Raw genomic sequence first — 15,858 nt, 5'->3', positions numbered from 1 at the left:
AAATGAAACTGAAAATCTGGTCTAAAAATAGAATTCAAGCAGGCAAGCTTTGTAATTAGTTGCCATGGTGCGCAAGTCATTTATCCATCCGTTGAAGTTTGAAGTTTTCAGCATTTTTATCGGACACATTTGTCACGCTGACAGCGCCTCAATCTGAGGGCACTGTACTGTGACTTAATGAGGACTCAATTTACCTGGAGGGCTAAGGGTTTCCATCGCACATTCTTCAGCAGAGCAGGGGCCGAAGTGAGCGTGTTCTGCGGCCGCTTTTTCAAAGTCAATATGACCCCATTTGGATCCTCTCTGAGCGCATTGACGAGGTTCTTCAGCTGCCACCCCACCTAGGATCAAGAACCCAGAGAGTGAAAGATAAAAAGAGATATGTCATTGTCTGAGGCACAGACCAAAACCTGAAGGGGAATCAAAGAAAAATGTAAATAACTAAAGCAAAGGTATTTTACGCTGGTGTAAATGTAAATATGCAAAGAGGGTAAAGGGTTAGTCCCCAAACAACACCAGTTGTGTGAAACATTATAACTATAGTGACGGAAGGCCATTTGGCCCATGGTCCTCAGATGATTCTGGGAGTTGGGCTTCTCATATCCTATGTCTCTCCCACACATTGAATACTATTGGGTAGATTGCAGAGAAAGCTTTGAAAAGATTGACAATTTGAAGTAGCTCAATGAGGTAGAAAAAGCGTATGATATACGGGGAGCCGAAATATAAAAGGTATAACATACAGAGCGACATCAAACTTATGATCCATGTGTGAGAAAGTCCATTCATATCTGGTGTGAAGGACCACTGAAAGTGCTTTGGGGAGCTGACTGGGAGGGTTGTGAAGTAAAACGTATACACTCCGAAAGGAGAAAGGAAGGCGGTGTTTCAAATGCCAAAACAAATTTTAGAGGGAAAGGAAGCAGGGAGTTTTGCTGTAATTACAGTTTTCCCTAATTCCATCCAATCATTTAATTTTAATGACCTTTTTAAGATTTGGAAAAAAATGTGTCGAAACACAGTAGCACAGTGGTTAGCACTGTTGCTTCACAGCTCCAGGGTCCCTGGTTCCATTCCCGGCTTGGATCACTGTCTGTGTGGAGTCTGAAAGTTCTCTCCATGTCTGCATGGATTTCCTCTGGGTGCTCCAGTTTCCTCCCACAGTCCAAAGATGTACAGGTGTGGTGGATTTGCCATGCTAAATTGCTCTCAGTGTCCAAACAGGTTAGGTGGGGTTACTGGGTTACGGGGATAAGTTGGCAGTGTGGCCTTAAATGGGGTGCTCGTTCCAAGGGCCGGTGCAGACTCGATGGGCCAAATGGCCTCCTTCTGCACTGTAAATTCCATGATTCTGAGTGGTGTTTTCAAAATAAATTCTTGTTGGATTAATTACTATTAATTACTTCTAAATAGACACATATACATGTCATCAAATATGATTTGACTTTTATGCAAATCCATGAGGTAAACTCTATTGTATTGTCTGTATCATGCAAACTCTTTTGTGAAGGAATGTACCAGGAAAGGATTTCTTTCCCTCCTTAAACCGGATCAGAAAAAAAAATGAATATTTTCCTTCGGTCATTCAAATCCGAGAACCTCAGCCAAAAGAAATCCTAATGGCAACTGCCCAATCAAACAATCCAACCGAAGAAACAAGTACCAACTCAAAGTCAGAAGAACCAGTCAGATGAATCTATGAGACAATACCACCAATTTGGTTCCAGACTTTATTTCAGTCCCAATGACTGATTCCACATCATAACAAGAGGTTCTATTGTCCTAAACCTACCTTGGAACATCTGCCAAAACGTCATCAAATAATTAATACACATTATAAAAAGAAAACTGCATTCTTTCCCATAAATATTCATTGAACATTTTAGTTGCTCGATGCCTTGCACTCCCCCTGAACACGTAACGACAGTCTTGACCAACCCCAGCAGCAAAAGAAAAACAGGCTTCATACCCTGGACTTCTAGCCTGATGTGAGGAATGAATATACAGATGCAGCAGACCAACTGATTGTGTTTATGACCCCACCCTTCTCCAGGCTCCACTGCAACCTCCAATCATTCTACACCCCATCCCTTCTCACAGTCATCTTTGTGTCTACAACTCTACTGCTACCCGTATGGATCAGTGCTCCCGGCTCCTTCCTAAATCACTAAACCACCACTCCTCACATCTGAGCCCACCACTATTCTATTCCTCCAACCCAGAATATTGTATGCTTCTCTACCCAGATCTTGGGTCCAATTCCAATTATGTGAGCTGATCTTCCAACAGAGACCACAAACATAGAGATCAAAATCCACAAGAGTTAGCCTAGGGTACTGGTGTAGTGGTATTGAACGCAATTTACTAGTCACGTCCCACCAGAATTGAGACAGGACGTGACCTGTAGATCCCGGGAGGGGCCTCTTCCAGGACCCCCGACAGTCATTACGCCTCGTGAGATCTAACGAGATCTCGCAAAACATTGCGATCTGGATCTCGCTCATTGCTGGGACAGGATCGCAACATTTCGCGAGAGTTTAAAAGCTCACTAAACTAAGTGAGTTTAAAATCTCACTAAACTCTGCCGTGTCAGAGCGAAACGGCTGCGAAAATCTACCAGCCTGGCCGAGGAGACCCCAGCCGGCTGCTGTTTAGCAGATGGGGACTAGACAGAACGGCACTTAGGAGGGTCTTCCAGGTGATTGGTATCTGGGCAGGGTGGTGCTCTGACACTGCTGATGTTACCTGGGCACCTTGGCACTGCCAGCCTGGCAGTGCCACCCAGGCACCCTGGCAGCACCACCTGGGTGCCAGTCTCACACGTCTAGAGTGCACAGGTGGCACTTCCAGGGTGCCAGGCTAGCAGTTCCAGGTGCCCAGGTGGCATTTTGCCTATGTCGAAGAGTGGGCCGAGGATGGCTTGCCAGTATGAAGTCCGCGGTGAAGGGGGCACGAGGACCCCCCCCCCCTCCCCCCAACAAGCAAGTTGGGGTGTTGGGGGTTCCGGGGACGTAGCGGAGGGTTGAGAGATCAGAGCGCCATTTTTCCGGTCTCTCCCTACACTGACAAGCTCCACTCGTCGGAGATTCTCAGTGCAGGAAATGCGACATAGTGCGGCCTCGGCCCCAGCGGGGTGTTCCCCATTGAGGCCAGAAAAGAATGGGCTGTGTTTTTTTTCACCCCCGTTAGATTGCACCCATTGCCACTGGACTGGCAATCCAGGGTATTGCTCTGGGATCCAAGGTTTGAATCCCACCAGGGCAAATGATGGAATTTGAATTCAATTAAAGTCTGGAATTACAATTTTAAAAAAAAAGATATTTTATTGCAAACAGTATCAACAAAATATATAGTCCAACAAAATATAGTTAATGGTTTGTATAATTTTCCCTCTTTTAATCCCTCCGTTTCCCCTCCCTCCACCACTCTCCGTGATGAACAGTTCCTCAAATAAAGGCATTAACAGCCTCCACCGCACTTGTAAGACGTCTTCTGACCCCCCTTGGAGTAAACTTAATCATCTCCAGCCGAAGAAAGTCGTACAAATCACCCAGCCACGCCGCCATCTCCGGTGGCATACCCAACCTCCAATTCAAAAGGATCCTTCACTGGGCAATCAGAGTCGAAGGCCAAGACATCCTCCCCCTTTCCTCTGCAGTGTTCCAGCTCCTCCGAAACCCTGAAGATTGCTACCGAAGGTCCAGCCTGATCTCAGCCCCCATATCCTGGATCATATCCCAAACACCTCCTCCGAAAAACCCCTCAACTTCTGGCAGACCCAAAACATGTGAGCATGATTCACCTGCCCCCACCCACACTTCTCACACACATCTGTTACTCGCTTGAAGAATCCACTCATCCTAGCCCGAATCATGTGTATCCGGTGCACTACTTTGAACTGAATCAAGCTCACCCTCACACAGGAGGAGGTTGAGTTTAATTGTCGCATCATCTCGCACCAGAGTCCCCATCCTATTTCCCTCCCCAACTCCTCCTTCCACTTATGCTTTATCCTTATCACCAGTGCCTTGCTCTGCTCTCCCAACCACCCGTATTAGGTCCCTAATATTGTCCTCCCTAAAGTCATCAGCAGGCAGCTCTAATAACTTGTACTCTGATAGTAGCAGAACATAGGGAACTCCTTTCGCGCCAAGTTCCACTCTTGCACCTACCTAAACTCACTTTAGGTAATTCAGACCTCTATCTCCGCTCGTTCAATCCAGGAAATATCCTTCCGAGAACATATCCCCAACCCACTCCAGTACCATCCCCCTCAACTTCCCATACATCCTATCCATAGCATTCTCGAAACAAACTCCCTTTGGCAGACAGACAATTTGCAAGTTCTGTCGTCTGGACTTGCTTTCCTGCTCATCCACCTTTGACTCATCCACCTTTGACTCAGCGACTTGCATCGATCTCCCAGGACCCCATCTCCACCGTACATTTTCAAATGTCTTTTCTGATTTCAGTGATCGAGGCTATCAATCCTATAGAGTTCCTTTCTCTCTTGCAAACTCTACAAGTATCTGACTAGGTCTCTTTTTTATGGTCCTAAACTTTAATTGATAAGCTTCAACGACATCTCATTGTCATTCAGTATTGCCCATTTAACTGTTTGATAGTGTTACGGCACCCTGGGCAAGAGTACGGTCAATTCCAGTCCCAAAGAGCCCGGAGTCCCAACATAAGTGAATTAACCAATAATTTGTGCAGTTTCCTGAGATTTATTTTTTTCTTAAATAATTTTTATTGGAATTTTTCACAGAAAATATAAAACATAATGACAAACAATGAAATGCAACAAAATAACCCATAATAACTGTAACACCCCCCAGACCGTATCAATGCATGTATCACATTCCCCCACCCCCCCAACCCCAATGAACAACAAAAGAACTTAAAAATAAATTAAAATTAAATAAACAAACATAGTCATCGTCTCCCCCCCTTTTCCCTCCCCCTTCCCCCTTTTCCCTCCCCTTCCCCCCTTTTCCCTCCCCCTTCCCCCCTTTTCCCTCCTCCTTCCCCCTTCCCCCCTTTTCCCTCCCCCTTCCCCCCTTTTCCCTCCCCCTTCCCCCCTTTTCCCTCCCCCTTCCCCCCTGGGTTGCTGCTGCTACTGTCCCCGTACCCTATCGTTGAGCCAGAAAGTCGAGGAAAGGTTGTCACCGCCTAAAGAACCCTTGTACCGACCCTCTCAGGGTGGATTTGACCTTCTCTAGCTTAATGAAACCCGCCATGTCATTGATCCAGGTCTCCACGCTTGAGGGCCTCGCATCCTTCCATTGTAGCAAGATCCTTCGCCGGGCTACTAGGGACGCAAAGGCCAGCACACCGGCCTCTTTCGCCTCCTGCACTCCCGGCTCTACCCCAACCCCAAAAATCGCGAGTCCCCATCCTGGCTTGACCCTGGATCCCACCATCCTCGACACCGTCCTCGCCACCCCCTTCCAGAACTCCTCCGGTGCCGGGCATGCCCAGAACATATGGGCATGGTTCGCTGGACTCCCCGAGCACCTGACACACCTGTCTTCACCCCCAAAGAACCGACTCATCCTCGTCCCAGTCATGTGGGCCCGGTGCAGCACCTTGAATTGGATGAGGCTAAGCCGTGCACACGAGGAGGAAGAATTAACCCTCTCCAGGGCATCAGCCCATGTCCCGTCTTCGATCTGATCCCCTAGTTCCCCCTCCCACTTAGCTTTCAGCTCCTCTACTGACGCCTCCTCCACCTCCTGCATAACCTTGTAGATATCAGATATCTTCCCCTCTCCGACCCAGACCCCCGAAAGCACCCTGTCACTCACCCCCCTCGTGGGAAGCGAAGGGAATCCCTCCACCTGCCATCTAGCAAATGCCTTTACCTGCAGATACCTGAACATGTTTCCCGGGGGGAGCCCAAATTTCTCCTCCAACTCCCCCAGGCTCGCAAACCTCCCATCAATAAACAGGTCCCTCAGCTGTCTGATGCCCGCTCTGTGCCAACCCTGAAATCCCCCATCAATGTTCCCCGGGACGAACCTATGGTTCCCCCTTAACGGAGCCTCCATCGAGCCCCCCACTTCTCCCCTATGTCGCCTCCACTGCCCCCAAATCTTGAGGGTAGCCGCCACCACCGGACTCGTGGTATACCTCGTTACCAGGGCCCCCAGGCTTGTATCTCCACAGGACACCCTCTCCATCCGTTTCCATGCTGCCCCCTCCCCCTCCATTACCCACTTGCGCACCATCGACACATTGGCCGCCCAATAATACCCCGAGAGATTGGGTAACGCCAGCTCCCCCCCCATCTCTACCCCGCTCCAAGAAGACCCTCTTCACCCTCGGGGTCCCATGCGCCCAAACAAAGCTCATGATGCTGCTAGTCACCCTTCTAAAAAAGGCCCTAGGGATAAAGATGGGCAAACACTGAAAAAGGAACAAGAACCTCGGGAGAACCGTCATTTTGATGGACTGCACTCTACCTGCCAACGATAGCGGCACCATGTCCCACCTTTTAAATTCCTCGTTTCCTGAGATCTTTAACCCCTGGTTGCTCCCAATGAGTTGCAGATACCAGATTCATAAGTAAAACATCAACAAGCACGTTTATTTGTAACAGGAGTAAAAGATGAACATATAGAGGAAATAATTGGAACTGTGTTCTATTAGTCTACCTATTCCCATTCTCCCTCCACCCAGACACACACAAAACAGACACATGGCAAAGAGATAGGAAAAGGGATGGAATAAGGGGAATGGAAGGAAAAGGGTTGCGATGAATCTTGGCTGCTGCGGGTGTGGCCTCAGTATGCACCGGTCTTCTCCGAATGTGAGCCTCTGGGGAATGGATTTATACAAGAGATTTAAGGTGATGCAATTCTGACCTTTGACCATCAGATGGAGCTTTACTCTGGAGATTCAGGTCAGTGCAATTCTGACCTCCGACTATAAGATGGAGCCTCTGTCTCCCTGAGATATTACTGGAGCTTTAAGCCGGGGCAGTCATAGACCTTTTCCAACTGGCTACTCTCTGTGCAGAAACAATGGCTGTATTTCAAGAGAGTTCCCAGCCATTCAGACAGAGGATTATAGTATTACAGATCTGGCAAGAAATTGCTTGCAATCTTTCACTCCAGAAGATTCCCTTCACAGCTCTGAAAATTACCTGCCTTTTAAACAGGAATGCCATCACAGGTCTGACTAGGAGTGTTTAAATCACCTGGCAGAGAAAGAGAGAGCAGAGAGAGTGGGCGCGATTCTCCCAGACAGGGAGAAATCGTAAGGCTGGCGTCAAATCCGGGCGGGTTTGACGCCAGCCTCCCCTCCCTGACCGGAAACGGATTCTGGTCCCCTGTCGGGGCTAGTATGCCGCAGCCGTGTACTCCGGCATCGCGGGCTTAACGAATTTCGTTAAGCCCGCTTGCCAGAGTTTGCGCCGGCTGACGCGTCACATGACGTCAGCCGCGCATGCGCAGATGGGAAGACTCCAACCCGCGCATGCGCGGATGACGTCATCGCGCATTTGCGCGAGACCAGCGCATGCGCGGGCCGGGATGCCCCTCAGCCGCCCCGCGAAGTGATACAGCGGGGCGGCGGAAGGACAAAGAGTGCGCGGGAATCGGACCCGCTGCCCGCGATCGGTGCCCACCGATCGCGGGCCCATGGCACCCTTGGCACGGCCGTGGTACTGCCGTGGTACTGCCGTGCCAATCGGTGCCATGGTTTTCAAAATCGGGACTTTACGGCCGTTTTTACGAACGGCCAGACCAGGTGTGTTTGCCGTTCGTAAAAACAGCTGTAAAGGGCTTGGACTTCGGCCCATCGGCCAGCTGAGAATCGCTGCTGGCCGTAAAAAAACGGCGGCAGCGATTCGTGTCGGGAGTCGGGCGTGGGGGGGGGGGGGGGGGGGGGGGGGGGAGAATAGCGGGAGGGCGTCAGACTAGCGTGGCCGTAAAAATTTATGAACCCCGCTATTCTCCGCACCGTCGTGAGTGCGGAGAATTGCACCCAGTGTATTCCAGCTGCTTCCTGTCTCAATCTCTCTCTTCTCACAGAACTCAGGACAAAATGGAGCTTTTCACATGACCTGCCTTTCTTGCGGAAGATTCTGAACGGCTCCACCAATCACAAGCAACAGCAACAGCAAGGCTCAGAATTTCAGATTCACCAATTGGCTGCTTGCCAGGTCTATCAAACTGACATTGGGGTCTCTGCCACAGAAGCCAAAGGGGAAATCCTGGCTAGTCCATTAGACCAGGGGTAGCGCGAGCGAGGGTGTTTTGCGTACCCACAAAAGTAGCAGCGGGGCCCCGCGGATTTATCGGGGCGTCCCGCGGCACAAGCCTGAGGGAGGTCGGGAGCGGCGGGTGGGAAGCGTGCCAGGAGGCCTGGCCAGGGTCATAGGTGCGAGCGCTTTGATCTGCGACCTCCAGAGAGGCGGAGAGAGTCAGCGTCTCAGTTAAACTGAGTTCGTCTCTTTCCAGCATCCACTGGTGGATCACGGGAGACAGCATCCCAGCCACGTAAGCGACTCTGATCAGTAGCTCCATGTGCTCTGTAGCCGAGACCGCTACACAGGAGCAACTTCTCTCCAGGGCATAGAGGGCCCGGGCGTATTGGCTTAGAGACTCACCGGGGACCTGCTTTCTGGTGGCCAGTAGATGTCGAGCAAATACCCTGTTGACCGGTTTGATGAATTGTCCTTTTAGCTTTTGTATAGCGTCATCATAATCCGTTTCCTCTTTGATTATTGCGTAAGCGTCGATACCCACGCTGGAGTGGAGGGCGTGCAGCTTCTGTGCCCCGGTGGGGGGGGTGGTTGTAGATGCTAGGAACCCTTCGAGGCAAGTCAGTCAGAGTTGGAAAAGTTCTGCAGAGTTCGGAGTTTGCGGGCTGATGCGGAGACATTCGGGCTTGATGCGGAACTCCATCTTCAAAGTCGTAGTCAATTAAATTGATGTACCATCAATTGTACGCGAGGCGAGTGATTTACCAAAGTCTGGCTTTAATTGACTAGAACACAGCTCTGCGATCGTCTACAATGGAAAGGACGATCGTCAGGCGTCTGACCATTTATACCTCGTTAATAGAGGCGTGGTTAACTCAGCCTCTCGGCCAATCGGTCGAGAGGCACATGACCGACCAGGGCCAATGGTAAGCCGACGTTCTGGCCCAATGGCAGACAGGTATGCAGATCATATCACCACATGTTGTCTGTTTGCAGCAGCTAGCAAGAAGATTGTAGATTCTTGTGAAATCAAATCCCTCAAAGGAATCAAACTCACCATCTGGATTACCATCTCCCCTTTCCTCCTTTATTCTAAGCCTCGCTTACGACAGTTGATACTGGGCATGATCGAACCAAAAATTTTCTAAGTGTAATTTTTTATAATAATAATAATAATCTTTATTAGTGTCACAAGTCAGCTTACAGTAACACTGCAATAAAGTTACTGTGAAAATCCCCTCGTCGCCACATTCCGTGCCTGTTCAGGTACACGGAGGGAGAATTCAGAATGTCTAATTTACTCAACAGCACGTCTTTAGGGACTTGAGGGAATAAATTGGGGCACCTGGAGAAAACCCACGCAGACACAGGGAGAACATGCAGACTCTGTGCAGCTAGTGGCCAAGCCGGGAATCGAACCTTGGTCCCTGGGGGTGGTGGGGGGGGGGGGGGGGGGGGTGAAGCAACAGTGCTAACCACTGTGCAACCATGGTTTGGCTGGTAGTTTCTCCCGGGATCTGTGAACGAGTTCCCCATTGCTATGTAACCAGACTTAGTCATTTTTTAGGCCCCTGGGGAATTTCCCACAGGGCCAGTCCTCACTTAAAATTATTTCCATCACTAGGGCGCTAAACTCATTGGCCAAACTGACTCCTCAGAAACTGGGCCACCATTTTGAAAGTGTGCCCTGATCTTTAAGTGGGCTTGAGGGATCCCCCCCCCACCCATGGGAAATGTAACCCCCCACCAACCACACACACACACACAGGCATTACCCCAGACACTCCCAAGTGATGACACCCAGCTATGGGGTCGCTGAGGGCAGTCTTCCTTTGTTTATTCTGTTGTTGAGTACTATATGGACTGCACTTTTGTCTGGCATCTTTCCTGACCTTGCCACCATGGATGGCACCACCAGGGGCAAGGAGCTCCTGATGGCATTGCCCCAGGGATCGTCGGAACATAGAAGCGTCTCCACATCATCAAGTTGGAAAATCCATGGAGAAGGAAACCTCATATAGGCAGGGAAATATATGATCACAATTATTTGTAGCATTGCTTGTTGGAAGAAACCATGGGCTGGATTCACCGATTTGGAGCCTACGAGCTGACGTTAGATTGGGAACTGCTGTTTTACGACAGAAAAATCGGCACCGAACCCTCACCAATCCTGCGACCGCCGTGGGCGAGCAGCTACGGCCAAATAAAGCTCCAGACTCCCACGATAAAAACGGCTGGAGAATGGTCGGGCCCATGGCCACGCATGCGCACGACGACGACCTGCAGCGGTCACCCCGTAAAATATGGCGCCGGCAGTGCGCGGACACGACCTGCCGAATATTGCCCCCCTGGACATCCCCTGGCCAACCACCATCAGTCCCCCCAACCTTTGTGGCCTGGGGGGCAGCCAGCAACACGGCTCCCGGCTGACACAGTCCACAGCCACCGCGCTGGGTTCCCGACCGTTGAGACCACAAGTGAACCGCGTTCCTTGCGGACTCGGTCCATCGGCGGTGGTAAATTGTGGAAGACCCGGTGAATAGAGGGTCAGGGCCGCTAATGATATGCCAATGGTGCTTACCCAGCGCGCAGCGAGCATTTACATCACTATCTGGGTGCCAGAGGATTCCGATTTGGCATCAAACCGGCACCTATCACGATTTTGACGTCGGAGACTATTCTCCGCCCAATCGCATTTCGCAATTTCGACGACGGCTGACGGTGAATCCTACCCCCTGAGTTTTTAGGGCCGAATGCGATACAGGGTTAATGAGAGGATACAGTGGAATGGGTCCACGGGTCCATGGAATCCATGGTTTTGGATTGCACCAGCCCAGGCACAATTAATTGGTAGTCTCCTTCTATGCAGTGGTTGAAGATGATCCCATCCTTCCCAAACACCAACCCTACCATCTGTAAAATAACAGCAGACTTGTCCAGGGCCTGTGGCTCCCAAGGAATTTTTATCTGGTCGGCAGCTACTTGGCATCAATGATCCATGTACCCAAGACTTCCTGGACAAAACTTTTTTTTAAATGTTCAAAGCCTGCTCCTCCAATCACAGGCTGGCTTCTTCATGCACTGACTGCCGATAGGCTGACCAGTGGGTCGCTTTCAGCAAACAATGTAGGGTAAATTCAGCCTGTGTTTGGACAAGCATTGCAACATCAATTGCCGAGCAAGTTTCTAATATCTGTGTCTGGCTGGGGAGATCAGAGTAACAGACAGCCCGAGCAGAGGGTGTGTATGGTCAGAGCTGAGAAGCATGGGCTTGGGGCGGGGAGGGGTGATCGGAGGCGATGAGCTTTGGGATGGGGGAAGGGGTGACCTCAGCCCTCAGCCCTGGCCTCAGACGTGACCACTGGAGTCTCAGTCCTCATGGCACCACGGGCGGCCTCAAATTCAATTTGGACCAGCTGCTCACAGCAGGTGGGGCAGGCGGGTGGGTGTGCAGATTGGATGCTCGAACGTACTGGGTGGGTTCGTCTAGCTGGAGAGGGTGTGTGCTTGTAGATGGGGGGGTGGGGTGTGGGTAGGTGCTTGGAGCTAGGGGATGTGGGTGCTCAGAGTTGGGGGCAGTGGGTGCTGGGATGTAGAGGGTGTAGTTGGGTGCTCAGCGATGCGGGGTGGTCGGTGTTCAGAGCGGGGGTTGCTTGGAGCTGGGGGGGGTGCTCGCAGCTGGGGGGGGGGTGTGGGTGGATGTTCAGAGCTTCCTGCGGGGGGGGAAATATGGGTGGGTGATAGGAGCTGGGGAATGTGGCTGGGTGGTCAGAGCTGGAGGTGTGGGTCCTTGGAGCTTGGGAGCATGTGTACTTGGAGATGGGGTGCGGGTGGATACTCGGAGCTGGGAGTGCTCGGTTCTCTGGGGGGGGGGGGGGTGTGGGTGGGTGCACAGTGCTGGGCGGGAGAGGGAGGGGGGTCTACCTTGATAGTTTGAGACATTTGGCAGCCTGAATCTTTAATAATAATAATTTTTACTGTCAGAAGTAGCTTACATTAACACTACAGTGAAGTTACTGTGAAAATCCTCGCGTTGCCACACTCCAGCGCCTGTTCGGGTACACAGAGGGAGAATTCAGAATGTCCAATTCATCTAACAGCACATCTTTCAGGACTTGTGGGAGGAAACTGGAGCAGCTGGAGGAAACCTACGCAGACACGGGGAGACTCCACACAGACAGTGACCCAAGCCGGGAAACAAACCTGAGACCCTGGAGCTGCAAAGGAACAGTACTAACCACTGTGCTACTATGCTGCTTTGTTTATTTTGATTGGTGGGGTGGATGCTTGGAACTGGTGGGCCAAGGAGGGATTGTATGACGAGTCCAGACCATGGGAGCCCTGGTCCTCTAGCTGGAGAACTCCGGATGGGCTCAATTTTCATCTGTATCAGCAGCGGCTACCCAGGAGCTGGGTGTCTAGCAGCCAAGATGCTGGCAAGAGGCGCCCAAGCGTCTAGACTGGAGCATGTGACAAAGGAACCAAGGCCAACTGATGTGTGAGAAGGTGAGTGGCTGGAGACTGTGTAAGAGGGAGTGCGAGACAGGAGAGAGGGGAGAAGGGGTGAGGGTGAGCGAGCGAGAGCCCTGAGACTGGGAGTGAACCGGAGATGTACATTCTCATCCTATTGCACACTAACACGTGGGGCGGAATTCTCCGCTCCTGGGAAAAATCGGGAGGGCCGTCGTGAACTCAGCCGCGTTTCACGACGGCCTCGGAGGCCGCATCGCGCCGAGAATGACGCGGCCGGCGCACCTAATAACGTCAGCCGCGCATACGCATGTTGGCCGGCTTCAACCAGCGCATGCGCGGCTGATGTCATGACGCTGATGGCACAAACCCACGCATGCGCGGTGGCCGTCTTTCCCCTCAGCCGCCCCGCAAGACGTGGCAGCTTGATCTTGCGTGGCGGCAGAGGGGAAATAGTGCGTCCGATTTTGACGCCGGCCTGACGATCTGTGCACACCGTTCGCGGGCCTGTCCGCTCCCGAGCACAGTCGTGGTGCTCTTTCCTTTCTAGGCCACCGACAAGCCCTAACTGGGCTTCACACTCCCGTTTCAAGACGGCAGCGACCAGGTGTGTTTGCTGCCGTCGTGAAACGGCCGCGAACGGCAGGCCGCTCGGCCCATCCGGGTTGGAGAATCGCCGTTCGCCATGAAAAACGGCAAGCGCCGATTCTTCCGAGCGGCGGGGGGAGGGGGGGGGGGGGGATCGCAGGGGGCGCCAGGGTGGCGTGAATTTTATCGGGGGGCCCTCCCGCGATTCTCCCCCCCCCCCCCCTCCGGCTTGGGGAGCGTAGAATCGTGCCCGTGATCTTTATTTAATACTCTGGGGTTTTTTGATCAGCCTGTTGTTTCTTTTCGTTTCTTATAAAAAAAATTAATGTATGATGTTGCGCCGACCTTTATTTTTCCGAAACTTATTCAGTGGCCCCTTGCGAAAGAAACAAATATTGAATTGTGCCCCCCAGCCTGGCAAAAAGGTTGACGAAGCTTGTGCTACAGTAGCTGGCTGATTTGATCTGGCTCAAGCTTGGTGGACAAGGAATCAGCTTTTATCTGTGCTCTGTGCAGCTAAACTGATAGTGTGGAAATAATGTAATAAATACACGCAGCTGAAGAGCTGATTGATTCCTGAAAGGGATAAGAATGGGCTTTTGGTTGAAAAATTCTATTTGGATTAAAGTGCAGCAATACTTCTGCGCAAACGTGCAGCCCCTGAGCCTAAATCAGGTAAGGCGTCTCCAAACCGGGGGTAGAGCATAGGTACTCCATGTCAGGCAGGTAAAAAGCGTGCGGCACAGTGGCACAGTGGTTAGCGGCACGGTGGTACAGTGGTTAGCACTGCTGCCTCACAGCTCCAGGGACCTAAGTTCGATTCCGGGCTCAGGTGACTGTCTGTGTGGAGTTTGCATTTTCTCCCCCTCTCTGCGTGGGTTTCCTCTGGGTGCTCTGGTTTCCTCCCGCAGTCCAAAGATGTGCAGGTTAGGTGGACTGGCCATGATAAATTGCCCCTTAGTGTCCAAAAGGTTAGGTGGGGTTACTGGGTTATGGGGATAGGGTGGAGGCGTGGGCTTAAGTAGGGTTCTCTTTCCAAGGTCCAGTGCAGTTTTGATGGACCAAATGACCTCCTTCTTCACTGTAAATTCTATGATCTATGATCCGTGTGTGTTACTCAGTAACTTGACTTAGAAATTCAATTGATTTGCCTGTGTCAAACAGGGGTCAAAATATATTTTCCCAGGGCTCTTGAGATTTTCTCAGAGGCTATCTTTTGGTTTTCAGCGACTCCTTTCACATTCTCACTGACTATTTTACTAGGTAATGCAGTCACTCATGATATTACCTTCTGAATTAATCTTGCTTTTTTCTCACATTTCCTTCTTTAGATCGATAAGATAGCACAAGTACCAATGGTTGTGTGTACATATAAATATATACATATAAAGTAAAGCTCTTAACTTGGAATCTAGAAAAATATGTTTTGTTATCTTATTATAAATGAATATCCCTCACTCTGCTTCCAAATGTAAATTGTAACAATCTGGCACAGGGCAATTTATTGGGAATGCATCCCACATCTGCTGTTCCTTTTAAACATTAATTGCAAGAAATTATCACGCTGTTGCTGCCAGTTTCAAGTTCCTTTCTCTCAATTATTTCTTGTTTCTCTTCCTGCACCTAGCGGTGCACAAGACAGACATCCGTCTGTTTCCATCACTAGTTTTTCCTGGAGTAGGTCGCTAGCCTGTCTCCAGAGGCTTATAACTTAAGGGGCACCACTCCACCTCTAGCATGGCTGACCAGCAATTCTCTCCCGCTCCTACCGCCAGCCATTGGCACATTTGGAAGGATTTATTGCAAATTGACGCACTCAACCTGTTTGGCCATGTTGCGAACATACTGTCCTTGACCATCAAGTCCTGGGGTGGGACTCTAATCCAGAGCTTCGGGCTACCCACTGCGCCTCAAGGCCTTCCTTTCCCTTCAACACCTCTGCTTAAAGTGAGTGCTGCCATACATACCAGAATGCTGACTTTCAATGTAATAAGGAGAACATAAGAACTAGGAGCAGGAGTAGGCCATCTGGCCCCTCAAGCCTGCTCCACCATTCAATGAGATCATGGCTGATCTTTTGTGGACTCAGCTCCACTTCCCGGCCCGAACACCCATAACTCTTAGTCCCTTTATTCTTCAAAAAACTATCTATCTTTATCTTAAAAACATTTAATGCAGGAGTCTCAACTGCTTCACTGGGCAAGGAATTCCATAGATTCACAATCCTTTGGGTGAAGAAGTTCCTCCTAAACTCAGTCCTAAATCTACTTCCCTTATTTTGAGGCTATGCCCCTAGTTCTGCTTTCACCCGCCAGTGGAAACAACCTGCCCACATCTATCTTATCTATTCCCTTCATAATTTTATATGTTTCTATAAGGTCCCCCCGCATCCTTCTAAACTCCAACGAGTACAGTCCCAGTCTACTTAACGTCTCCTCGTAATCCAACCCCCTCAACTCTGGGATTAACCTAGTGAATCTCCTCTGCACACCCTCGAGCGCCAGTACGTCCTTTCTCAGGTAAGGAGACCAAAACTGAACACAATACTCCAGGTGAGGCCTCACTAACACCGTATAAAATTGCAGCATAAT

The 15,858-nt window shown here is 50.6% G+C and overlaps 1 protein-coding gene across 6 annotated transcripts in view; it reads right to left on the bottom strand.

The window, feature by feature from the left end:
* si:ch211-26b3.4 (connector enhancer of kinase suppressor of ras 2) overlaps positions 1 to 15,858 on the bottom strand; it is an 824,630-nt gene that overhangs the window by 335,954 nt on the left and 472,818 nt on the right. For all 6 annotated transcript variants that reach the window (XR_005457712.1, XR_005457711.1, XM_038775303.1 and 3 more), the window contains one exon: positions 195 to 341. Coding sequence is in view for 4 of the 6 variants with exons in the window: in XM_038775303.1 (XP_038631231.1) it covers positions 195 to 341 (147 nt within the window). In the remaining 2 variants the exon portion in view is untranslated. The remainder of the gene's footprint in view (positions 1 to 194; positions 342 to 15,858) is intronic.

The sequence above is a fragment of the Scyliorhinus canicula genome, chromosome 17 (assembly GCF_902713615.1).
Source record: "Scyliorhinus canicula chromosome 17, sScyCan1.1, whole genome shotgun sequence".
In the NCBI taxonomy this organism is placed as follows: Eukaryota; Metazoa; Chordata; class Chondrichthyes; order Carcharhiniformes; family Scyliorhinidae; genus Scyliorhinus; species Scyliorhinus canicula.
Note: the sequence above shows the minus strand (reverse complement) of the source record. Positions and strands in the feature narration are given on the sequence as shown.